At 51.7% G+C, this 25,647-nt stretch overlaps 6 protein-coding genes across 6 annotated transcripts; 3 read left to right on the plus strand and 3 right to left on the minus strand.

Annotated features, from left to right (window-relative positions):
* Window positions 1-5,478: 5,478 nt before the first annotated feature.
* CTHT_0058410 (uncharacterized protein) lies at window positions 5,479-13,050 on the minus strand (the record flags this gene model as incomplete). The annotated part of the gene is made up of 1 exon (XM_006696098.1): window positions 5,479-13,050. The coding sequence occupies one exon, from the start codon at window positions 13,048-13,050 to the stop codon at window positions 5,479-5,481; it is 7,572 nt and encodes a 2,523-aa protein (XP_006696161.1).
* Window positions 13,051-13,887: 837 nt separating this feature from the next.
* Window positions 13,888-15,554, plus strand: CTHT_0058420 (uncharacterized protein; the record flags this gene model as incomplete). Its single annotated transcript, XM_006696099.1, has 2 exons — window positions 13,888-15,348; window positions 15,516-15,554. The coding sequence occupies 2 exons, from the start codon at window positions 13,888-13,890 to the stop codon at window positions 15,552-15,554; spliced, it is 1,500 nt and encodes a 499-aa protein (XP_006696162.1).
* Window positions 15,555-16,243: 689 nt separating this feature from the next.
* Window positions 16,244-16,647, minus strand: CTHT_0058430 (bola-like protein; the record flags this gene model as incomplete). The annotated part of the gene is made up of 2 exons (XM_006696100.1): window positions 16,244-16,537; window positions 16,606-16,647. 2 exons carry the CDS (start codon window positions 16,645-16,647, stop codon window positions 16,244-16,246), a joined length of 336 nt encoding a protein of 111 aa, XP_006696163.1.
* Window positions 16,648-17,888: 1,241 nt separating this feature from the next.
* Window positions 17,889-19,788, plus strand: CTHT_0058440 (uncharacterized protein; the record flags this gene model as incomplete). The annotated part of the gene is made up of 3 exons (XM_006696101.1): window positions 17,889-18,111; window positions 18,194-18,492; window positions 18,571-19,788. The coding sequence occupies 3 exons, from the start codon at window positions 17,889-17,891 to the stop codon at window positions 19,786-19,788; spliced, it is 1,740 nt and encodes a 579-aa protein (XP_006696164.1).
* Window positions 19,789-20,557: 769 nt separating this feature from the next.
* On the minus strand, window positions 20,558-21,446 carry CTHT_0058450 (eukaryotic translation initiation factor 4E-like protein; the record flags this gene model as incomplete). The annotated part of the gene is made up of 3 exons (XM_006696102.1): window positions 20,558-21,046; window positions 21,105-21,176; window positions 21,255-21,446. The coding sequence occupies 3 exons, from the start codon at window positions 21,444-21,446 to the stop codon at window positions 20,558-20,560; spliced, it is 753 nt and encodes a 250-aa protein (XP_006696165.1).
* A 718-nt stretch (window positions 21,447-22,164) lies between these two features.
* On the plus strand, window positions 22,165-24,283 carry CTHT_0058460 (uncharacterized protein; the record flags this gene model as incomplete). The annotated part of the gene is made up of 5 exons (XM_006696103.1): window positions 22,165-22,240; window positions 22,304-22,481; window positions 22,541-22,706; window positions 22,766-23,954; window positions 24,015-24,283. The coding sequence occupies 5 exons, from the start codon at window positions 22,165-22,167 to the stop codon at window positions 24,281-24,283; spliced, it is 1,878 nt and encodes a 625-aa protein (XP_006696166.1).
* Between the last annotated feature and the right edge of the window lie 1,364 nt (window positions 24,284-25,647).

The raw sequence follows: 25,647 nt of genomic DNA on the forward strand, positions 1-25,647 counted from the left end.
TATAGATCCATGGGGCTGTCTGAGTTAGGGACCATGATGATCTTCTCGCCAATATCCGAGACTTTAATGCGCTCTAATCTGGTGAGCGACTGCAAAGTCAAGAGCAATCTAGGAGCTTGTTTTGAGCCCTGTAGTCGCCCCTTCACGCGGTGGGTACACCTCTCTCTTGTAACCATCTCCTTTTGCCGTCGAAAGCCCATGGGAATACGAAAGTGCCCTGTGTTCTCTGACCCTGCGCGCCAACCCTTCTTGTTATCATGACACACTCCTTTCTTAGCGAGGACCTTTTCTTGACCAGTCATCAAGCTCACTCTGCTGAAAGCGGCGGCTCGTACCCCATAACCAGCCAGGGCCATATTGGGCTGCATCGCGGTCAAGACGAAAACTGCGGTCCATGGTAACGATTACAGTCTGGACAGCTGTCAACGATAGCACCGGCCCATATGAGTATGTATTGATTAGAACAGGGAATAGCGCCTGAATCATAGCCGGTGATGGCAGCCTCAATGTTGAGACGCTCAGGGAGGAATGTGCTCCTCTCCATGGCCGAGCAAAGGACGTTTATACGCTCTTGGACAGCTTTGTTTTGATGCGAAACGAGAGTAGACCTGATTATCGGGTTAGGTTCCCCAGCGATGTCCATGTTTCAAGGGGGTAAACACTTTGACCTGGTTTAGTGTTGACCTTGTCTGTCTCATCAAGTCGTTCTCTTTAGTGGATGACCTCTTAGAGATCTGCTTAAATTCGGGAACCCCCTGATAGTGCTTTACCCAGAACTTCCTCAGTGCCATCTTTCTTTCGGCAAGTTCTATTGCACTCAAATCCCCACCCTCGATTCAGAGCGGAAATCCAACAATGATGGAGGGCTTCCATTTGGGTAGGTCATTGTCGACTTTATACTGACTTGTGTCCTGGGATACATCTGTGTCCTCTTAGTTTCTTTGGCTCGCTCCGTCTGCCTACCCTCTTCCAGCAGTTGTCGGGTAGTGCTTCCGGTTTTGATCCGCCATTGTGTATATCTGTTGACTACGCTACTTCCCCTTCTCAATGCAATAGGCATGATTCTGGTTGAAGCTTTTAGTTTTTCAGAGCGCTACTCCTGAGAGCTGAGTGCCTCGGTCTTGTCTGTAAATGTTGTCAAACTGCTTCTATGTCCTCTGGTCGCAAAGAGGACTCTTCAAGGACTTGGAGAATCCATGATGCAGACGAACGTCTGCCATTTGTCTACCGGCCGGGCGCTGTCATTGCAAAGATCGATCTCTCCAGTCCTGAATGTCCCAGCTTAAATGTTTAGTCTCTGTGGTTTTCTATTTTGGCTTTGTTCAATCTGCCCAGTTGTCTTTCCGATCGCATTTTGGCCCGGACAAAGAAAGCTGATCGAGACCGAGCGAAGGCCATGACATCCCCAGTAATAATATGTTTCTGATGGACCTCTTTTGTGCGTCATGCATTCATTGTTTGCGATTGTTCTTTGTTTGACGGTCCCTTCATGCTAAAACGGGCACCATTCCAATGAGGATGATTGATTTTCTTCGACAATGGCTGTGGCTGGCACTCTGGTTAAGCCACTTTCATTGTCTTTTACAGCCTACCCCCTGTACGCACGCAACGGAGGGATTGCGGCTCAGGGGGTCGACCAAGGTACATAGATATGACACAAACCACCTGAAGTTCGTATAGTAGGATTTTGAATATTTCTGAGGAAGATATTGTTTCGGGCATATCACCTTTTCCTATTGGCCTACTATCTTTCTGTGTTTCTCGCCACATCTGTGTGTACCGTGCGCATATGATGCGCTTTTCTCTCAATTGATTACCTCTACGAACCAATATTGTGACTAGAGACTTCCGAGGAGATCTTGACAGGATCAAGATGGCTGATAACGAAGAGCCCGCGCAACATGCAGAGATGTCCGTAACCAGCCATAAGTCAGCCTTGAATCTCAAGGAACTGCGGAAAGCACATGGACCAAATCAACCGAATCGGAAAGCCTTCTTCTTTTAGGCCCAGAGGAAAAGAGGGATGTGGACAGTATGTGCTCGAATGTTAGAATATCTATAAAGCAGGTACTTGTCGCTAATAAATCAGAATGTTTCATAGATTTCCTTCTGGAGTACGCCATCAATGATCCTAATGATTCTGAATGTTCTGTCAAGTAAAAGGACCACCTCGAGCAAAAAAAAAAAAATAAGCTAAAGCCAGACGAGGACTTAAAATTCAAGGTGGACAGCTACCTTGGCAATCCAAAAATAAAGAAAAACGGGCTTTGGCCTAGACTAGACTCATAGAAGAACTCAAACGGCACAAGCTCTATGGACATCTATTTCCGCCAACCTGACTGTCATTCGACAAAAGAGAGAGGGGAGAAGCAACAGAGGCTAAAGATGACCACTGAGTAGTAGAAGATGCACCCATGTCCGACTTGGATGCAGTAGCTGCCGTTAACTCGGAGTTTGATATCCACATGGATGATAAAGAGTCCGTCTTTGCAAGCGCTCGTGAAGAGTGAGTTATTGAAGCTCCCTGCCACAATGGAGGAACCTCCACCTCTTCGGTGCTACCACATCCGGTCATTATAGCGAAAGAAGAGAAGAAAAAGCAGTCCTGACCGATGGCCAGGCGAGCCTGACTGGTTTGCACCGCCGGTTACAAGCGATCCGGACTTCCAATGTCTGGAACATCATTGCTGGCAGGTATGAAATTTCTGTGGGCCTTGGATCTGAATAGCAGGTCGAATCGTGGTATAATGGCAAACCTCAGCCGCCATTGAACATGCGTCTCAAGACCATTCTCAACTTCTTAACCGACGAGAATGCGGACCGTTGTGTAATCTGGAAGCAGAAGCTCGAGAATGTGGTCTTTTACCTAGAATGGCTTGCTTTCCACGACGATAAGGGTCAGCTGCAAAGAGCCAATGTCCAAACCTGGATCATGTTCAACGCGGCGGTTACTGCAGCCTAAACGCATGCACTGTTTGGAGCGCACCAATTAAAGCAATGCCATTGGAGCTTAACAGAATCACTGAGGAGGCTCAGTTGAAGTTGAATCGACACGGCTGAATGGTGGGCAGCAACGGATTTTTTACTTTTCCAGCCCCCATACCAGGTGTTGAACCTGGAAGCTCCCTAGGCCTCTCACGTTGCATTCCATGGACACTGTGCATTTGACGCACGGAGATATCGGAGAGTATGACTTCAAGACAAAGGGCTCATGAACTTGTCGGTTCCTATATCTATCGTGCATGTCAGTACATTTATCATCCAACATGACTAAGACCTTGTCAAGGCAAAGGAAAGGCTTGTAATGGAAGACTTACCCTGAGCAACCATCTGCATTGTAGTCCCTTTGACTGCTTCATGCTGCAGTCGTGTGTCTCCGACAGTGAAGACGGCTGGCCCAGGACGGAACTTGACAGGCTCGTTCCGGAATGGCCGGAGCTGATTCCGCTCATACTCCTTGTTTGCAGAGTCTGATGTCTCTGGGTCAAATGTCTGGGCTGGATCGACGCATTCATCAACTGAGGCTTTGTCAGAAGGCCAACAATCAGCAGAAAAGTATCGGTGCGGCTTATGCGAAGTTGAGAGACGCAGCTTGGTATCCGCCCAATCCCAGCTGTAATCATGCTCTCACACAGTCCTGAAGCTGCCGTCCTTTGGCTGGTAATAGCGCTCATATGCCGGAGCCAGCACAATATTGTTGGTAGAGATTCATCTATGATGCGGTTTCGGATTTCTTGCAGCTCCTGCTAGAATGGCTCCTTGGGCATTTGGTAGTCCTCAAGTTGTCTCAACGTCTTTGTCCACTTGTCTATGCTTCTATTGACTCTGGAAGCTCTGAGCGGAACAGCAAGATTGTTGCGGACGCTGTCGACCTTTTCCAGCACATAGATCATGTGGCCTAAGCAGTAGGCTAAGCACAAAAAGAAGTTCCAGCAGGCACCGCCCTGATTGATGTTGGGAAATTTGCCATCCTTGATAATAGTTTTCCACCCAGCAAGATGTTGAGAATACTCTGGTCAGCGGCAGTTATCTTTTTCACTCGGCCAAATCACCTAATGTTCAGGGAAGTGTTCGGCTTCTGGGTGCTTGACTATCCCATAGCCGCGCCTTTCTAGCTCAAAGCTAAGAGAATAGGCAAACCTATCTAGTGTATTCTCGAGTGAGAAAAACCTAGCAAGGCTAGAGAGGTCGAAGGCTCTCATCTAATTATTCCCATTTTGTCCAACCTATCCAACCAGGCACATACGTCGTAAGGCTTAAACTCCCACTTATCGACGGCGATGCTTCCTACCCCGGCATTGATAACCTTGAGAAGCTCCTTAGCCGTTGCCGTGAACCCCTGCCTTTTCAAAATGCCCGATAGGTGGTCCAATACCTGGCATCAATGGGGGAGCCGAGCAAACGCAGGGCTTGCTGAAATCCTGCCCGCAGCACTCCATGCTTGCGGACATGGTTTGCCATGCTTTGAGGAACAGCAAGGTTGTCATCTAGGAAAAGGGTCAATCCATTATCCAGATCATGACAGACCCAGTCGATGCTGTTGTCGGCTGCAAAGGCGTCAAATGCATGAGTCTCGATGTGGATAGGATTGGTGCGGTCTGCTTCATCCTTGACGATGTCTTCAGGCCGCAACCAATCGAAAGCCCGGCCCAGAAGTCCTATAAGTGGCGACAAATTGTTCCGACCTGCTCTTGCTGAGAGGCTATCTCTGCTCAATTCTTTCTCGCAACAGCCGCCGTGGACCCTTGAGATGGAGAGTTTCAAGGCTGAGCTGTCCCCTGCCAAGGCATGCAAGCTTCCCGGGTGCTCGCGTCCTGGCACAGGAAAGTCGCAATAATCGTGCACTCTTTTGAAGTAGTAAACGAGAAGCGGAGGATCATGATGTGAACCTTTCACTAATAGCCCAAGGGTTCATTGGGAATATGCAACGGTTGTCGCAAGGACCCAATGTTAAAGGAGGTTCCATTTTGAAATGTGGCACTTGTGTCATAGATCTATCCGGAAGAGGTCTTTTCCTGTCAGTGGCGCTGTTCGTTAAGTACCTAGCTGTAATTAAGGCCTCTAAGTAAGACGATATTTAAATGTGCACCGAATGAACCAACATGCAAGCACCCAGCACTGAAACCGGATCATGAACCGAAAGATTCACTGCATCAATCATATCAAGACCAAGGTACCATTGCTTCCCGAAACACCATGACTATCCGTCCACTAACCATGCCTGCCATACATGCATCAAACATGCCAAACCATGCCTCAAGAAGTACCTCCCTGTGCATGATGGAGCCAAACAAGCAACGAACCTCGAGTGATGGGGTGTATGTTGCAGTTTACGCTTCGAACCGAGCCCTCGGTTCGTGAGGGGTATTTGGAGCAATTCGCTGCGTCCCAAAAGTATGCCAGCAATTGGGGGATTGGAGAATATATCTGTGACACATTAAGTCAGCTCATGTTCATCGCTGTGGGTCCAGAAAACGCTTACTTCGCCATCGCCACCCGGAACCGACTCTTGTACTCTTTCGGGCTGGTCACAGTGGGACGGTTACGCGATCCTCCGGCGAGACCGCGTTGCTTGATCCAGCTTTCAAGCTGTTTATCCCACGTGTACGTCCGGATGCAGTCGATGATGCCCACAACGAGTTCCTTTTTTGCCTCGTCGACCGCTACCATAAGGGAGTAGTCCATCACATCTTGTTTAGCCAGAAACAGTGTGTCGTTGAACACCGAGGCCCGGAGCAGGCGTTTCGAGTGTTCACGGGCAAAGAGCGGCGACTCGTAGATATATTCGACCATGTTCTCGTCCAAAAGGACCTCGTCTCGCTCGCCAGTGGACTGTATTCTCCGGTTGCGCATTGAGCCCTTCAGGTCAAACGTGCGGCTGGGTGTCCGGTCGTAGAACAGGTTTTCCATAACCAACAGATCCAGCTTGATATCGGTATTGGTGACCGGGTTTTTTATGTGAACTCTGAAGAAGCCCAGCATCTTTGCGATCACAGATGGGAGCTCGTGGAAGAGCGCCTCGGCCATAATGTTGAAGTAATCGGGAGCGAACTTCAAGAATGATTGGGTCTCAGGGACCGACAGAGACTTGAGCACAAAGCGATCATCTAAAGTCTTGAGGAATACAGATTTGGTCTTGCCGCCCTTCGAGTCCCATTTCAGGCAGCGCGACAGTGATTCGACGAATCTGTCAGCCGCACCACACTTGCGCCGTAGGGCGTCAAACTGTTCCGCAAAGAAAATCTTGCACATCATCTTGGCTGTGCCATGCACAAACTGGTACTTGACGTGTGTCCCAGTCGACCGGAGGAGGGTCTTTTCGAGTTCCATGTCAATCTTTCTGGCCCTTTCCTTCGCCGCTTCTGGGTCCACCGGCGTTCCCATGTTGTCTTCCAGGCTATCGCCGCTCACATCAGTCTCACCGAAGTTCGACATCCTGAGGTCTCTCCGGATGGCAGCGAGCTTTTCCTTGTAGTCATTTAAGCTCATAGCATACGCCACGAGTGAACTGGGCTCATCTTCCCGGACGATAACGTCTGAATCAAACATGACGTGGTCGCCCATGTTGACGGGATACTCGAGCTGCGGCCAACTGCTTGCGGAGCGCTCGGCCCAGAAATTAGCCAACCGATCCATGAGACTCTTCTTTTGATGTTTGGGCAACTCTTCTGGGATCGCATTCTGCTCTAAAGACTCGGCAATCTCGTTGACGTCTGGTAAGATGTCATCGAAGCTAAGGCCAGTGCCCTCAACATCGCTGCCTGCTTCATCGTCCGTGCTAACACGATTCTCTTCTTGGACTTTATTCTCCTCTGTTTCACCTTCAGTTGTAGCAAAAACTTTATCTCTCCGTTCTTGCGACGGAGGCGATGCTGGCGAGCTTGGTTCTGTCTCGGGAGGCTTGTTTTGTGTTTCAGCGGGAGTGATATCTGGAGTGGATGTTTCGACAGATTGTTTTTCACTTGACTCTCTGCCGAGATGATCCTCATCTGACGGGCCGGGTTCTTGAACAGCCTGATCGACATCCCGATATACCTCGACGATCGTCTTGGTTGAAGACCGTGGCAAGAAAGCTCGGGTGTGATGCAACTTGGTCGCTCTCTGCTTCCGGTCCTTCAATCGCTCCTTTTCAAATTCCCGACTCAGTTGCTCGAAATGATAGGCCAGCTTCGACACTTTGGAATCTCTTTTGTTGTGAACAAATCGCGGAATGTTGGACGGTCCAGCTTTGCGGTGTGGTTTCAGCGTACCGAGGAATTTCTTGTCTCCTTTCAACGTGTCATCCCCAGTTTGTCCCTTCTGTGCGTCTGTTGATGCTGCCGCCTCTTGCGCAACCTTTTGATCTCTCAACAGTTTACCAATGGTAGACTGCGTGCGAGGTAATGGCCCTGACACTGTTCCTGACTGTTGACCAAAAGTGCGAAGCATTGGAGGCGAGACATTAGTGCCTGTTCGACGAGGAAGCATGGTACGGTCGGGCGAGAACGGGGATGTGGTTTCAGTCGGTGCCTCAGCTCCCGAACCCGAGCTGGTAATGGCGTGTGCCCGATTTTGCCGTCGGATTTGCTCAACCTTTTCTGATAGCGAAGGCTCCTTATGGGAAGTTTTGGCTGCCGAGGATGGTTCGGTGGGAGAACTATGGGAAGCAATGGTTGATTTCCGGGATAGCGTTGGGCTGTTTGCCACTCCTGCAGAGGATGAAGAACCAGCTGGTTGGTTGCTAGGTGGTTTGACCCCTTTAGCTCCCACCTCGGAAACCGAAGTGGAGGTGGGCATCCGTGGTGCCGATGGAATCTGCGCCTCAGCTTCTCCAGCCTTGACGGCATCTGGCTGTTCCTCAGCTTTCACGGAGTCCTCCTCCTTCTGATTAGTGATTGGTTGTGTTGCAAGGGAAGGTGATAACAGTTCCTCGTGAGACTGACTGTCCCCGAGCTCAGATGGTTGCGATAGCTGCTCCTGTTGAGTGGTCTTTTCTGGCAGCTGAGGGACTGATGATTCCTCAGATGATGGAGACAGCTTCTCCCCAACATCAGAACTCTCATTTGGCGATGTCACGGGCGTCATTTTTTCCTCCGACTCTGACCCGACTGTTGTTCCATCAGTGCTCGTTGGATCCTTCTCGTGATCGGAGAACATTTTCTTGAGTTGGATCAGTGTCAACTGTCGGACATCCTTGTCAGAAAGAAACTTGGATTCGAATTGAGTAAAGGCGCTGTCCCATTCCGTGGCCCTTTCGAGCATCTGTCTGAAAACCACATTAAAAGGAATGATCTCGTAGTACTTTGAATTCATGTATGCATTTTGCAAGACTTTAATCATCTCTTTGTGGTCTTCTTCAGCCTTTTCAAGAAGTCGATCCACTTCGGCCTTGCAGTCTTCGGCCTTCTCCGGGAGTACGCTATCAATCTTGATGCTCTTGAGCCTAGCTTTGACTGAGTTGATGAACCGATTCCATCTCTCTTCTGCTTTTGTGAAGACATCATTTTTGAGCTTCAGATCGATGTCGACCTTCCAAGTGATCCTCTTGCGGGGAACGATGATCTCGTAAAGGTCGATGGGGTCGTAATGGACCTTGACTGCAATGTCAAGGTATGTATAGTAAAAATACCTGACATGGTCCTTCTTGTGGTCATGGGGACATCCAGTCTCTGGGTGCAGCCGGAGGCCCGTGTTCCAGAATGAGAGCTCAAGATATTTGCCGAACGAGTACTTCCAGGTGCTGACGGACATTGGCATCAACCCAAAGTGCTTATCACAGACTTTGCAATAGTTCCACATGCAGATACCAGTGCCCTCGTCATCTCCTCCTCCTCGCTCCTGCGGCTTTTCTGGAAAATTCTCAGGCCACTGAGGTGATGGTTTCAAGATGATGGTGAGTCGGGCATTGTCGTGCACGAACGTCCGATGATGTTCGTACATCTTGCGGCCGCAGTTGTTTGCAGTACACACGTAATTGGCTGTGTCGCATATATCCTCAATGTATTGGCCTAGTGTAAAGTCCTGATCCAGGAAGCCCCCTTCATCCGGATGTTGGTTATAGAATTCGATGGCCATCAAGGCAGGCTCAACACACGGGATCTGAGTAGCGGTGCAAGTAACCGAAGAGAGGACGACGATATTCTGGTGTGCATAAGGGTCGAACAAATCTAGACAGTTCTGAAGATAGGTTTCCCACTGCTTCGTCTGGGTCAAGTAGTTGTGCAGCGCTTTGTCATACTCGGCATCATGGACAGCATGGATTACCTCCATGATCTTCCGCGGAGCCTTCTGGCCCATTTGGTGTATCATCTCGGGCTTGATGAGCTGAAACTCCTCTGGTTTGTCGGGCTGATCGGGTTCTTGAATTTGATCCTGATCGCGAAGCCGTTTCAGGTACTCCAAGCGCCTTTCCTGTTCGCGTGCCTTCATGAGAAGGTATGGCTGAGTGAACCTCACAAACGGAGATACAGACAATATTCTTGTCTCGTACTTGGCCACCATGTCACTGTAGAAGGCTGGCATGGGGATATCCTCAGGCACTTGAAGCGGAGATTGTGAGTCCTGCGCAGAAGTTATTGTGTTTACCTCTTCAACAGCTGGTTGTTGCACGGCCGGCCGTAAAATTGTTTCAGCTGTTATTTCGGAGGTTGATAGTTCAGAATTAGCACCGGTACTGTCGCTGCTGCTCAGGTTACCTGCGTTCATGTTAGTCGGAGAACGATCGGAGGGCTCTGTGCTGCTCTGCTGTGCCGTGAAAGCAGAGGAGCTGATTGAGGAGTTGGGAGCCGGCCCAACGACCGGGAGCAATCCATGACTGGTTTGTGTGCTTGAGGAGTCGGCTGACATCAATGAATCAAGCTCTGTTGGAATCTGGACGAATTCGTCACGCATGAGACAGGTCTCCAACTTCAAATTGTAAACGACATAGACCATGAATTCGGTGATGCGTTTCATGCGCGCGAGGATCTCGGTCGAAGCGCCACGAAGGGCAATGGTGCAACCACGGTCTTTGGGGCAGCCAGAGATGAAAATATAGGTTTTTTTCCTTCCCCTGATATCGTTGTTGACGAATGTCTTGACTTCAAAGTTCTCGCATGTGCCGACTCGGGCACCCAGGCTCAACATGTCCATGGACGAGATCACAGGCATGTTTACAATACGAGCGACCGCTTCGATGACGGATGGCTTGACGTTGTATGCGACGGCAACGTTGGCTTCGGCGAGATATTGCAGAGCAACTCCGGCCACGCCTTTCTCGACCAGTAGCACGTTTGGCTCGAGATTGAGGATGCGGTTAACCACCATCCTCAGGTACTCCTTTTCCTGTTCGATAACTGGCTGCAAACTCATAAAATGCTGCTCTGGGTGGCGTTGGTACTCGAGCGGAAAAGTGATGATTACGATTCTCGGGTTGCGGATCCTGCGAGGCATACTCTTGAGAGCCAAGTTTTTGGTGAATACCACTCCGTGAACATACGCGGTGTCGCTCGGCTTCCCACCAGGAATCTTTTTGAACTTCACCCAATGTCTAATATCCATAACATCGCCGCTCCGGATGTCCGGATCGACATCATCTGCGCATTGGTCAATGATAGGGAGAAGAGCTTTCTCCCAGCTCTCCGGATTGGGAATCTTATCGTCATCCAGCAACTGACGAAACAACTTCTTCACATGCTGCCAGCTCGCAGGGTTGAGACCGCCTTCAGTCGACTGACCGTTGCGAGTAGACTCGGTGCGTTTCAGACCGGGAATGTCGCCGACCATGGCATCAAAGACGGACAAAGCGTCAGCTGACGCCGTGGGGCCCTTGGCAATAGCAGACTTTGGCCGTGGGGACCTGAGATGATGGATGCTCGCACTGGCAATGCTGAGGTTTCTCCTCCGTAGCGGTCGACCATGATGTATCGTCAAACTCTGGAGGCCACCACCCTCCTCATAACCGCGATTTATGTGAGAAAGCCCGCCAATGCTCATGCTCTTATCGCCTTGGCGGAACCGGTGTTTTCTTCCACTGCCCATGAAGTTGCCGAAACTTGCTCGATCTGGGTCCACGCTGCCTGGCTGGAACTCATCCGTCTTCATCACACTGTAGATGTCGCTCACTTGTTCGTCATCACTCGAATCGTCAGACATGAACTCAGCAAGGTCTGGGTCAATGATGTTGTCGTCGTGAAAGGCATTTGTGTTCGCCTTTTTCACGACCTCATCTCCACTTGCTGCACGAAACGGAGCTCTGTCATCCATGGTACCCTTGAGCCTAGTAAGGAAGTTGTGCTTAGAGTGGTGACGACGATGCCCTGACGATTGTGGCCGACCAGCCGCCAGCGATTTTAAGGACCGTGACGAGCTGGGCCTACTAAGCTGCGGTAAATCGATCTCCAGGACGGCGGAATTGCGATTACTGTCGCCCACTCTGCGTGTGGCAGGTATGGCCATCATAGGAGTAACCGCGACCTTGCCATCGTCTGCTTGATCGGTTTGCTCGGTCCTCTCTGATGTGCTTCCTTCATCCTCAGTCCGCTGTTTGACAGATGTAGGGGTGTGCTTCGCTTGACTGGTACGGAAGATGGCAGGCAGATATGACTCATCAGCCGAATCATCGGAGGCACTGTCGTACCGGCGATTGATAACGTCCAAGCATGTCTTGCAAACTCTTAAGGAGCCTTGGACACCAAATTTCTGACCAGAGATCTGCGAAGTGCATTTGGAGTCAAAGATGCAACCACAGGTCCGGCAATGATGCTTGCGCCGAAAAGCAGTAAAGGCGGCGCCACAACGAAAGCATTCTTTGCAGGTTTCATCGGCCATCCAAAATTCCTTGCTTAGTACCTGCTTGCGCATGCGTTCTAGCCTTGCGCTGACCGCGTCAGAGGCTCCTTCGTTGGTCGTCGTCCCTGGGATCCTTATGATACCCGATTGCAGAATTTGGGGGCGTTCGTTCTGGGTAAAGGACTCATGGTAGAGAGAACTGTGAGCTGAAGTGCTGATGGGGCTTGCTTCCGTAGTCCCAGGCTCCATAGAGGAGGATCTCGAGCGACTACTTCCTTTTGGAAAAGCAAGCCGATCAATCACTGCAGGCCTCCTTAGGACATCTAACGGTGCGAGCCGAAACGCAGCTGAAGCGCGTCGTTCAGGAACAGACGACTGGACTGGGCTTCGTGGCGTGTCCGCACCACCATCTGTGCTGAGAGCTTCGTCTCGTGTGGTGCGAGCGGGGATCATGATGCGATCTATCGTAGAAATGCTGTCCAGGCTTCCATTTGCGGAGAGAATCGGGCTTTGTACTGTTGCTGTCGGCTTACTTATGCTCCTCCTCCCAGCAGGCCTTACCGACACATCATCAACATGAGTGGTGATTCCTCGAGCTGCTTCTTTATCTAGTAAAACCTGCCCTTGGACTGTCACAGGCGCGACGGCAGGGTTAGCTGTGACTGAAAGTACCGCTTTGCTAAGTTTGGATAACCCCTGAAGGGCAGGCGACGATAGTTTAGCGGCGACAGATGTGGTTGTCGCAATGGATGATGCCTTAGATGATGATTGAAGATGCGTTTGTGAGCTAGCACTCATCGCGCCTGACGTATGGGTGTCTGAAGACAGCCGAACTGGTTCCAGGGCAGAAGAACTTGACCCGCTGCCCTCTCCTCGGGGAAGAAAAGGTGCCTTGGATGTGCCAGCCGAGGGCGAGGTTGTGCTTCTTGTTCCGGCCTCATAGTTGTCGCCATCCCCCACAGCTTCATGGGAAGAAGCACTCTTGCTCACGGCGCCGACAGCTTCCTTGAGGCGGCTGTACAGGCCACTCAAACCCTGCTGAACAATCTCGGTCGCCGTACTCTTGGGTTCAGGGACCGGAAGCGAGCCTGGGGGCGGCGCAAAGTCGTTGAAGGTTGTTAGAGCATCGGACTGGCTGGCAGAGGTATGGATCTTGTCGAGAGCGAGGGCGAGTTGCTCCCTGTCGATGGGCGGGGAGACGGGCAGCGAGACGATGGAGTCGCGACGTGGCCGGGCGTCCACCGGGGATGGCGGCAGTGAAGCAGCAAGGGAGGGCTGTCGAGACCCGTTGGAGTCTACCATCGCGCCAGACTCTCTTGTTAGAGATGGGAGAAAGGATAAGAGACGATGATCTCAACGAAATCGGATGTCATGCTTTGGTTCTGCATAAAGCGCCAGAAGACATCGACAAGTTCAGGAAACAAGCAGCCGCGAAAACGCCGCCAAATCGACGTTGTCACAATAGGCGCCAGGAGGGTAAAGAGGTTGGATCTTGTTGATGGGCAGTTGAGCGGGGTGGTTTGCGATTGAAATGGGCGAATGAGCAAACAGATTCTTGCTTCGCCTGGCTCCGGCCTTGATGACCGCTGGAGGATGACGTTGAGTGGGCATCGCCCGGCGCGACGCCAATGGTGGGGCTCACCGAGGCCAAAAGAGACCCCCGACCATTTCTATCGATAGAAAAGGAAGGGAGCATCTATGATTGGCTGCTTCTCCTGCAGCAAGCATTGTCCTTTGCGGGCCTTCGTGCCTGTTGTCATGTGATTTGGCGTTCTTAGATCGCGCCTTTGTCGTGGTCCGTGGAAGCACGCGAAGCCCACTATTAACTTGGTTGAACCGGCAGCTCTTGTGTGACAACAATCACCTTCAGCCATACCCATTTTGGTTTGTTTCTGTTGCATGGAGCCCAAGCTTATCTGTAAGTAAGATCTTGTGGATCTCGAACGGCAAGTCGTCTTCTGACACTTCTGCTTTTAGAAGTATCAGCATCACTGTGTTCCAGGTCCAACCACCGGCGTGCTGATTCTCTTCTTCCATAACTAACGATGCCAAGGTTGTTTCCAACTACCGAGATTTGTTCGATTCTTCTAGCTATTTCGAAGACCAACATCCTTGCTGCCTTCATCAAGCCACAGCAACATGGCAGGATTGCCGGTGCCGTGCGATTGGTCACCGGATCTCCTTCTATCCCTCTCTAGAGGACACCGCGTTAGCCGTCGATGGATCCAAGTGCCAAAGGACCAACAGAAGCTGCTCGAGCGGTCTGACGCTTGGGATGTTCGTGGAACCCCCAAGGTCCCAGCGCAAGTTCTCGAGGAACTAAGAAGAAGCCATGCTAAAGAAATAAAGGAGTATGAAATTCAAAACAATGAACTGGTTCCAGAACAGGAGGGAAGCCCCTCCCGTCTTGCACCTTCTGCAGTAGAGGGCTTTCAGTCGCAGCCATCTACTCCTGGATACGAATTTGCTACTCAGATTGATGCAGCCGCCCCAGATGGCCAGCTAGGAGCACATGATGCAGACGATGATTCCGAAGACGAACCTTCAGATCAGCCATTGAGGTCTTGTATGACCTTATCATCTGAACATCTCCACCCTCAATCACGCTTCAAGGGCCAAGATTTGGACCCCGACGCACCTTCGCCAAGCGAGAGCTTACCAGAGGCCCCCGTGGCCAGGCCACTTTCTAATATCATCTCTCAGGTTCCACTTCCTAGCAATATTCCTCACAGTAGCTTGGCTTCTGAAGCAAGTCTGGACATAGAGGTCCCAAAAGCTGCCACAGATACTCTGGAGCCAGTTAACTTGGAAGCAACCAGTGTTCATGCGGCCGATCCCACACCTGCCCCTCTTCCTATGTCTGCCACCGGTCGACCACAGTTCACTTCTACTCCCCCTTCAGCCCAGATCATCCCGTCTACAATTCCAACCGAGCCTACTCAGACGAAACGGAACCGACTTATGAAGCCCCCTGCTGCCCTCTTTAACAGCCGAGACGACCGCTCCAATTCAAGGGATATTTCTAGGTTGGGACCTGGCCAAGAATTGTCTGGGATAGCCCGATCTCCTAATCCAGAGCTTACCTCGTCAGCTCTGCCGACAAGCCCATCACGCAGGGCAATGCATATGCAACCATCTGCGGCCTTCGCTCCAGGGCGAAAACGTGCGCCCATAGCGGCAGAAATCATTCCACAAGAGAGTTCCAGAACCGGCGATTTGCCTGTCGTGAGGCCTGAAGCATCCCCAAAATCATCCGATGATTCGAACAAGCCTTCACCAAATAAACCACCTTCTCAAGCGCCATATACGGCCTTTAAAGTTGCATATCCAGATTTTCGAGGGACGGAAACTGATTTCGTCCGAGCGATCATCATAATCTCAAAACTTCAGCGCTCAAAGGAACTCCCAGAGTTCCTGTATGACGATTTTGTCCGCGTCTTTTGCAGCGACTACCTGGACTACATCAGCGCCGTGGATGGCAAGGAGACGCCTCTCCCAACCATTAAATGGTACAATGAAAACGTTTCAGAGCCACGCTATACTAAGAAGATCCTGAACAAACAAAACATCCATGAAGTGAAAGAAGAGTACCCAAATCAAGTACGCGCGATTGAGTGCAAACTTAGCCATAGCGGAGGGAATTCTGAAGGGGCTATCAAAGTAGTAACTCCGAGAAGACCATTGAAGCCCAAAGTTCAGCAGCAGAATGACCTAGACAGCTCCACGGATCAGCCATCTCTTGAGTTAGACACGACACATCGAGTCAGCGGAGCGCCCAAGCAACTCCCAACCGTCGGTGCCTCTAGATCCAGTGTTCGACATCGTCGGCCTAGTATCGAGGGGTTTCGATCAGCAAGCAGAGAAAAACTCGCTTCCAGTCGGTCCAGAGTGCTAGAAGACGACCCGATCGATTCGTCATTGCCCGAAGTTCAACAAACACAGACCCCAAACATACCAACCCGCACTAAACGGGTCGGCTTGCCTGGTGGTTTGTTATCACAGCAAAGCAACTTCTCGGCCATACCGGAGTCGACTGTCAAACCTAAGTCTTCATCTCGGAAATCAATTGGAGCCAGGGAGCCCGGTAGGCGATTCAAAAAGCGAAAGCAGAGCTCGGGCGATCAGGAGCCAAATTTTGTCAAGTACTTGCGGCGTAGAATGGCGGAGGGGAAATTAGGGAGCAGCCCGTCGATGTGAAGAAAAGCAAAGCCATAGAATGGTGTCGCACGCGCTGTGATATCATGTATGGCCAGTACAGGCTGGTGGCAACCCGGTAGTTTCGAGGAGACTTGGGATATGAAAGCGTACGAAGGTTGCGTCGAGCTCCTCCGTATTGCAAGGAGTATCGCTATACTCGCCATTCTTCTGAGTTTTCTCACGGATATTGACACAAATATGGAATATTCCGTTATCCATATAATATGTCGCTTGATCTTTCGGTATCAGTCTAAGATAAAAACACCGCTATTCCCATTTTCCTTGGAAGGGCTTTATTTCAAGTCTTGCAAGTCACGGCAGCTTCTTGCGCAGCAAGCTTTGCGTCCTCTTCGGGGGTCCGAGTAGTCAACTGCAGCGCGTGGATGCCGCCCTCACGGGACATCTCTTCTTTCAAAAGGGCATACACCATGCGGTGACGGGCAGCTTGCATCTTCGACTGGAAGGCATCCGAGGTGATAACAAGACGAAAGTGAGTTTCTGTCGAGGTGTTTCCCACCATCGCTTGGTGGTGCCGGTGCAAATGGGAGTCGTTGTAGATCTCGAGCCGGGTGGGCTTCAGCGCTGCGTTGATCTGAACAGCAGTAAGGGAGGTGTAAGCCGAGGAATACGGTCGTCACAACGGCGAGGAAGCTCACGTACTTTTTCCCGGATCGCATCTTCAACGGGAGTCTTCGACGCCATGGCTGAAAAGGGCCTATAGCTCGTTGCTCTAACGCAGCCAACGACGGTGCGGCGTAGCATAGGTGTGTGCTGTGGTTTGGTCCGTGCTGGTGTGCACCTCAGTTGGGTTGGGGAAGAATGGATGAAGCTACCAGGGACCGGGAGCACGTTCTATTAGGCAAACCACCGGTCAGGCAGCGAGACGAATGGGAATCAGAGGTAAACTCAAGGCAGTGGATGCGACACTCAGCAACAGTTGCAGCACTTGCGGGATATCATCAATCGCTGAGCGAAACCGTGGGGCAGCGCGCAAATCGACCGCCAAGATGAAACGGTCACCCTCCCTGGTTGTGCGCGCTCGTTGCGTGCCAACCGCAGGACAAATTCCTGCCCCATTTGGCACCGGAATTGCAAGGATCCAAGATCGCAAGAAAGCCAAGCCATGATGCCCCACATTCCCCACCCCGAGGCCCCACGATCGAATTGCTACCCAAGATCCGAGGAAAGGTAAGAAAAAAGCACTAATCAATTTATCGCACTGTGATCGCGTTGATCGCAAGGGAAACCCCCTGTCGTTTATGGATGACCTGCTGTGCCCTGATCCCCGCTCCACAGCTGGCTGTCGGCGAGCCGATCTGCTGCCGAACAGGCAGCGGTCACGGGCCACGGAGAAAGAAATAGGATGCGCCGGACTTCTCACAGCCTTCTAGCACGTCCATCCAGTCCGTTGAAGTCCCTTAGGTTCTGTAGTCTCGACCTGTCCAATCCTCGAGACGCCTGTAATATTACACGCATGCTCGGTGCATTACATCTTACGCACGTACATCCGGCTGGGTTCCGTGTACACGGCAAAGCCAGTCGGGATACGCAAGCGCATCTCCGTGTCCCGCCCTGCTCTTTCGGCATTCTAGTCGCCTGCTGCTCCGGCTGTTGCTAGGGGCCTTCCTGTTTTACCCCCGACCCGATCGGAACCTCCCCCGCGCTCTCCTGACGTGCTCACATTTCGTCGGGTACCACCTGGGTGGCTAATAGTTTAGTTCGGCCTCTCCTCCCCCACACCACACAGCCTGAACCACCTCTCTGGGGCGCCTCCGGGGCATCACCGGCATTTCCACGTTCCAATGTCCTTGTTGTCTCTTAGCCACGTCATTGGCAAGAGAGTCTTAGTTGGCCAGCTACCACGCTCAGCTACATTGCTGCTTTCCTCGTCGAGTCCCCTTCCTCGCTTGTCCAACTGCTGGTCCCGCTGCTACGGCAAAAAGATGTTGTCCACGCTTCCTCGACTGCCGGTCTTCGAGGCCATTGCCGGCCACTCTCCCCAATCTACGGTCGTTGTCCACTCCAATAGTGGGCGCCGCTTTCAATATGGCGAGTTATTGGGCGATGTCCGCAGGGTCCGGAACCGCCTTTACGAGGCTTCCAAGAAGTCCGACTTGGATGGTGAGCGCATAGCTTTCTTGGTTGAGAACAGCTACGACTATGTTGGTAAGCCAGCCACCATAATATCCATTATTTTGCTATCAGAGTCCTCAATACCATAGCTGACCAGTAATGCTTCTCCTTTAAGTGATCTGGCTAGCCATCCTAGCGGCCAAAGCTATTGCTGTGCCGTTGTCTCCGGCCTTCCCGCCCCCCGAGCTCCAATATATCCTCAACCACAGTGAGGCATTGTTACTACTGTCTTCAGCCAAGTTTTCTTCCAAAGCGCAGGAGGTGTTGAAAACTGAGTTGGATGTTCAGCCCACATTTGTCCAACTGGAAAAGTTTCAGGGAGGAGGACCCCATGAGCACGTCGAGTTGGAAGAGAAGTCCGATCCCGGCGCAGCAGGCATGATGCTATACACATCCGGCACCACAAATCGACCTGTAAGGATGACGCATCCGCATATGCTCCATCGGCCATTCAGTCGATCATAAATGGGAGCGAGCTAACTGTTTTACTAGAAAGGAGTGCTCCTGCCGCAATCGGTCATGACAGCACAGGCCCGATCGTTGCAGCAAGCCTGGGAATACAGCCCATCAGATTATCTTCTGCATGTCCTCCCTTTGCACCACATCCACGGGACCATCAATGCCATCTTTACCCCTCTATTTTCTGGCAGCACGATCGAGTTTATGTTCCCCTTCAACGCCGACGCTGTTTGGAAGCGATTTGCCTCTCCCTTCCTTACATCTGGCCAGCGCCCAGATCCAAGTGGTCCTCAGCCGATCACATTTTTCACCGCCGTCCCAACGATCTATTCCCGTCTCCTGACGACATATAAATCCCTTCCTTCTGATCTCCAAAGAGCTGCTCGGACTGCCATCAGCCCAGCCAACCTTCGACTGGCCATATCAGGCTCTGCGGCCCTCCCAACCCCCATCAAGCGAGCCTGGAGTGACCTGAGCGAAGGCAACGTCCTTCTCGAACGCTACGGCATGACAGAAGTTGGCATGGCCATCAGCTGTGGCCTGGATGTCGCCGACCGCGTAGACGGTTCGGTTGGGTGGCCCTTGCCGGGCGTCGAGGCACGACTGGTTGACGTCGACACGCAAGCCGTCATCGAGCCGGGCGCTGAGCGTGATCCGGCCACAGGCCGTGAGCGTGTTGGCGAGATCCAGCTACGCGGCCCCACCATTTTCGCCGGGTACTGGCGCAATCCGGAGGCAACGGCCAAAGAGTTTGTGGATGATGGCAAGAACGACGGAAAAGGGCCTTGGTTTAAGACGGGCGATGTCGCCGTTCGCCGGCCAGCCCCCGAAGGGGCAGGCCAGTCCACACTTCCCAGTCAGCGGGAGTGGGCGCGTGGGGATATGTACTTCATCCTAGGGCGGCGCAGCGCCGACATCATCAAGAGTGGAGGCGAGAAGGTGTCTGCTCTCGAAGTCGAGCGGGAGATGCTCGCCCTGCCGCAAGTGGCTGAGGTCGCAGTTGTGGCAGTGCCTAGTGGGAAGTGGGGACAGAAGGTCGGTGCCGTGGTCGTCCTAAGCAAGGAGTATGAGGGAAAGGGTTGGTCGCCGCTTGAGATGCGGCGTTCGCTCAGGGATCGACTTGCAAATTACAAGATCCCGCAGGTCCTAAAGATCGTGGAACACATCCCGCGAAACGCGATGGGCAAGATAAATAAGAAGGTTTTGGTTAAAGAGGTATTCAGGGATGAAGCTAGCGGGGATGAGCTTTGATAGAGGACGAAATGCCTAGGGATGCATAAATTCTCTATTGTGGTGGCCAGGGGAGCGACATGAATGAAAAGGGTATAGTTGTAACCGATGAGGTGGTTTCGGAGCTAGAGAGCGCATCTGGGTAAGCAGCTGGGCCTGTAGATTATATGGTTCGGGCGTACAAGATACTGTACAAAGCATAGCATGAGGGTGTGGTTTTGTAAACTTATAGAAGGAATCTTTCCTGCTGTGTATTTCCATGGAATACTATGCTCCGAAAGGCTTTTTAATGTTTGTTGCAGGCTCCAAACTGAACTAGGCACTGATGGCAGGGGCTTCTCTGGCTAGGACCAAGTAGCCTGGTTGACTGCCACCGCACTCACGACATAAGAAAACGATCAAGAATGGCTGGATCACTCTCTCTTAGTTCGACAATAAGTGAACAAATGGTTTGGCCATCACCATTTTTGGGAAACCTAGATGATAGACTTTTGCCCCCGGCATGTTCTGCTCCCAGCCAACAAGTCTTGCCGGAGGACATACAAAGGGAATTGCATTCCTCGCCCCAAGCTCAAACCGGGAAAAAGGAAACTAAACAGGGCCCGTTTTCGCGCAATAAATGGAAAACTGCCTAGAAAGAACCGTTCCCATTCTCTTGATTACCCAGTGATGACCGCCCTCATGACCCTCATCGAGAAATGTAATCATGATTCCGTCATGTTCAGAAATTTGTTAAACGGCATGCTGACGAGGCCGGCAAAGAATCTGGGGTCCAGCCCAGTGCAGGGCATTAAACCACCATCCTAGCCTTGGCACGAGTGCTGCCGGCCTGAGCGGCCTCGGTGTGACCCGAGAACTCAACCATCTCGTTGGGAGGGAGCTTGAGAACTTCCTTCAACCGGCGACCGATGTTCATGAGAATCTCCTTGCTCTTCTCGAGAGAGCGACCCTTACCGCCGGCGACATCGCCATCGCCGCGGCTAGCGATGTGCCTGCCGGTCGTGCGAGTCCAGACGCCAATGCGGTAGAAGCCCTTGCGCACATTAACAACCACGCCCATGACTTCGCCGTCCTCCTCATCCTCAAGGGTCTCGCCAATAGCAGCGAGCATTGTGTGCAGCCAAAGCTCGTCGATGTTGACGGAGCGCTTGTCCTTGAACTGATACGCCCACTTGCCACCATGCTTATTCTGCGGATCTTCCCATTCGGGACGCACACCCTCCTTGAAGAGGTGGTAGTCCGACTTTACCGCCAGTTCAGAGACGGGAGCGATGTTGTTCTAGCCCTTGACGTTAGTACTGAAACCCGTGAATATATATTTCTTCCCGAACTCATACATAGATACCCCAGAATTCCTCGACTGACTCGAAGGTGATGACTTTCTTCAGCAGATCGTTCCAGTTATCGCCCTAGTATAACACATTAGTGAAAATATCCACAACCAACGTGAGTGCGGTGTGTGCGCGGAAAGATCAACAGCCACATACCTTTCCACTCGCAGGCTTAGTAAACCAGAGCGTCCACCTGCAGGAAAGGGGGTGTTTGACGTTGAAATTCTCCTTGTCGTGGAAAACAGTGATAGGCTTCGGAACTTCCTCGGTCTGAGACCCGTTGGTATCGTTTTTGTTCTCTCCGTCTGGGGAGACGGGGATGGTGCTGAGGTCGACCTGTTCCGACATGATGGATTGAGACTTCGCCGAGTTGGAAGCGGATTGGATGTATGAGTTTAGCAAGGCTTGGCGTGGTTTGTGTAGGAAAGCGAAATATCTCGAAGATGGCAGTTGTTGAGACCTGAGGCGACGATGTGATGCTGTGTCGAAGCTCGCGGTTTGTGAAAGGTGTGGTAGGAAAAAGCGACTGAATGGGCTTTGATCGTCGGTTTATGGGATGGCACGAGGAAGCGGCAAGTTTCGTGTGTGATTGCAGCTGAACTCAGCGGTCGCTAGTTGAGGTTGGGAACGTTTTGGTCGAAGTGGATATGGGAAACAGCGACCTTGCTCCAGGCAAATGTCGCGACCTCTGCGGCTTGGTACTGTCAATCAGATGCTCTGACGGCTTGCAGGCAAACTTTGGTCTGGGTATGCGCCGAGTTCTGCGCCTCGCCAAACGCTTGTCGCAACTGTGCTAGAGCCCCGCACCCACACTCGGGGCCTCAAGTTGGTTGTTTCACGTGACTTATCACGAGGTGAGGGGCTGATAAGAGCGTTTTGAGTCTGGACCTAACGGAGAGAAGCTGGTGGGGTAGGAGCACTTGGCGGAAAGAAAAAAATAGGTTCACAGCGGGTGAAATTTTCAAAATTTAAAGACTGCCAGCCTGCCCCACGCCGACTCGGTCTTTCCTCCTCTGTGCCAGATTCAGCTCAATCTCAAGCCTCCTCACACAACCCAATCAACAAAATGGCGGAAGAAGTTTACGACGGTGCCATTGGCATCGATCTTGGTAAAGCCCCTGTGCCCCTCCCGCGCTGGCTACGTCTGTGTGGGCTTTGACACTGGCTGGGCGAGACGTGCTAACGACGGTCGCGATGATGTCTAGGCACCACTTACTCTTGCGTTGCCGTCTATGAGGGCACCAATGTCGAGATCATCGCCAACGAGCAGGGTAACTTCACTACGCCGTCGTTCGTCTCGTTCACCGAGAATGAACGGTTGATTGGCGAGGCTGCCAAGAACCAGGCCGCCATGAACCCGGCCAACACCATCTTCGATGTTAAGTACGTCCACTCAATTCCACGAGAATGGCTCCGGCAGCCCGCTGACCTCCTGCTACCAGGCGCCTTATCGGCCGCCGCTTCGACGACCCTACGGTCAAGAAGGATATGGAGTCGTGGCCCTTCAAAGTCGTTGATGACAATGGCAACCCCAAGGTCGAGGTTCAGTATCTGGGTCAGACCCACACCTTCTCTCCCCAGGAGATCTCTGCCATGGTTCTCACCAAGGTACGTTTCTACTCATTTACCATCATTTCAGGGCAAAAAGCTAACATTCTGGACAACAGATGAAGGAGATTGCTGAGACCAAGCTCGGCAAGAAGGTCGAGAAGGCCGTTATCACCGTCCCAGCCTACTTCAACGACAATCAGCGCCAGGCTACCAAAGATGCTGGTGCCATCGCTGGCCTGAATGTCCTCCGTATCATCAACGAGCCGACAGCTGCCGCCATTGCCTACGGTCTTGGCTCTGGCAAGTCGGACAAGGAGCGCAACGTTCTCATCTATGATCTTGGTGGTGGTACTTTCGATGTTTCGCTCCTCAACATCCAGGGCGGTGTCTTCACCGTTAAAGCTACTGCTGGTGATACTCACCTTGGTGGTCAGGACTTTGATACCAACCTGCTTGAGTACTGCAAGAAGGAGTTTACCCGGAAGACCAAGAAGGATCTTTCCGGCGACGCTCGCGCTCTCCGGAGGCTGCGCACTGCTTGCGAGCGTGCCAAGCGCACTTTGTCCAGCGGCGCTCAGACTACCATCGAGATTGATTCTCTCTTCGATGGTGAGGACTTCAACATTCAGATTACTCGTGCCCGTTTCGAAGATCTGAACGCCAAGGCTTTCGCTGGTACCCTTGAGCCTGTTGCTCAGGTCCTCAAGGACGCTGGTATTGAGAAGCACCAGGTTGACGAGATCGTCCTTGTTGGTGGCTCGACTCGTATCCCCCGCATCCAGAAGCTCCTCAGCGAGTTTTTTGACGGCAAGAAGCTCGAGAAAAGCATTAACCCAGATGAAGCCGTTGCCTACGGTGCCGCCGTCCAGGCTGGTATCCTTTCCGGCAAGGCCACTTCTGCTGATACCTCGGACCTCCTCCTCTTGGACGTCGTCCCTCTTTCCCTTGGTGTCGCTATGGAGGGCAACATCTTCGCCCCTGTTGTTCCTCGTGGCCAAACCGTTCCTACAATCAAGAAGCGGACCTTCACCACCGTTGCTGACAACCAGCAGACCGTTCAGTTCCCTGTTTACCAGGGTGAGCGTGTCAACTGTGAGGACAACACACTCCTGGGTGAATTCACTCTTGCTCCCATTCCTCCCATGAAGGCTGGCGAGCCCGTCCTCGAGGTTGTCTTCGAGGTCGATGTCAACGGCATTCTCAAGGTCACTGCCACCGAGAAGACCTCCGGCCGCAGTGCTAACATCACTATTGCCAACTCGGTTGGTAAGCTCTCGACGGACGAGATCGAGAAGATGATCAGCGGTAAGTGCCCGTGCGCAGTGCTCAGCATAAAACTGGAACAGAGCTGACGTCATCATGCAGATGCCGAAAAGTTCAAGAGCAAGGACGAGGCCTTCAGCAAGCGCTTCGAGGCCAAGCAGCAGCTCGAGTCGTACATCTCCCGTGTTGAGGAGATCATTTCGGACCCGACTCTGTCGCTGAAGCTCAAGCGCGGTCAGAAGGACAAGATTGAGCAGGCTCTCAGCGAGGCCATGGCTCAGCTTGAGATCGAGGATTCGACCGCCGACGAGCTCAAGAAGAAGGAGCTGGCTCTCAAGCGTCTGGTCACCAAGGCTATGGCCTCTCGTTAAATGGTGTGATGCTTAGCTTATAAGGGGGAGATTTAGGCCATTTTCGCATGGGGAAAAGGACACATGGGAGGTGGGTAGATATGAAGCCATGGTTTTTCAGGTACTCAGTGGCTAGCCGGCCTGCAGACAACAGGTCGCATGTAGTGGGTCTGGTGGCAGGCGTCTTCTAGGTATCTCGTTTTCATGACAGGACATAAAAGTTAGAGGGATTCTGGCTTTGAGCAGAATTTAATGCTCAACTGGGCACGGGACATGTCTAAATTGCAATGACTGGGGTTTTCCTCTTGGTGGTCATGAGCCAAAATCTCTTTGGCGTACTACATCTAAACTCTGGTGATGGTGGTAATTAAAACAGTATCCTTTGATACGTTTTGGATATATCACACAAGATGCATGCGTCTTGTTTGTCATAACCAAGAATTTTCTTGTAATTTGGTCTTTTGGTATACTTTTCTTGTATCTGACGACTGCCTGCTTCGTAAAGTTTGCTTACAAGTGCAACCTGCCGAGCTACCAAACATTTATCTCTTTAAACTTTCCAGCTCTGACTCGACAACTGGTCATTGCCTTCCAACTTGCGAACCATGTGGTTTCCTGAACTTTATGATGAATGGGACAGGTGTGATTGCTATAGAACGTCTAGAGATAGTCTGAACCCTTCCCAGGGAACCATAATTCCATGTCTTTAGTTGTATAGCTATATCCTTTTCAGCATGTTATACCTCATTGCTATAATGCTTTTTGTGACCTTATGCCTTCCAACATCCCTAATATGTTCATTTGATCAGCCAGTTCTTCGTCAGCTCATTTCGCTTTCCAAAACGCAACCACGAAACCCTATCACCTTTCATAGCAGCCAGGGTTTGCGAGGGGCATGCTAGCGCTTACATATTTTACTGTTGTGGTTTGGGAACCTTGAAGTGATCTTAGGTTGAACTTTGCTTACTCTGCTTGATCTTCAAGTAGGGGCAAGATAACACAGGCTTACAACTGAGGGAGATGCTGTGTGTGATCAACCTGGGCGAGGTGGAATAATATATATGGCCATAACAATTTTGACAAAGGATAGCAGCGACTAATTGATGGCAACGGGATGAGAAAGATCAATATCATTGAACTGGTTTGCCTTCACGAGCCTGGGGATGGGAGCCACCATTCCAATCATAGAAGCTCCTACCATTGCGGAGCAATGACAACCAATCAACTCTCCTGTTGGAGGATTAAGGCCTGAATGCCAAGACGGAATGCTACCGGAGGTCCCACCCTGAGCTGTCGAGCCTAGCGATGGGGCAAGTGGGGCGTCATCGCCCGTCGAACCCCTGATCTTAGATCCGGAGTTTCCTTACCACGGTATGTAGCTTGGT

Source organism: Thermochaetoides thermophila, assembly GCF_000221225.1.
Source record: "Thermochaetoides thermophila DSM 1495 unplaced genomic scaffold scf7180000011820, whole genome shotgun sequence".
NCBI lineage: Eukaryota > Fungi > Ascomycota > Sordariomycetes > Sordariales > Chaetomiaceae > Thermochaetoides > Thermochaetoides thermophila.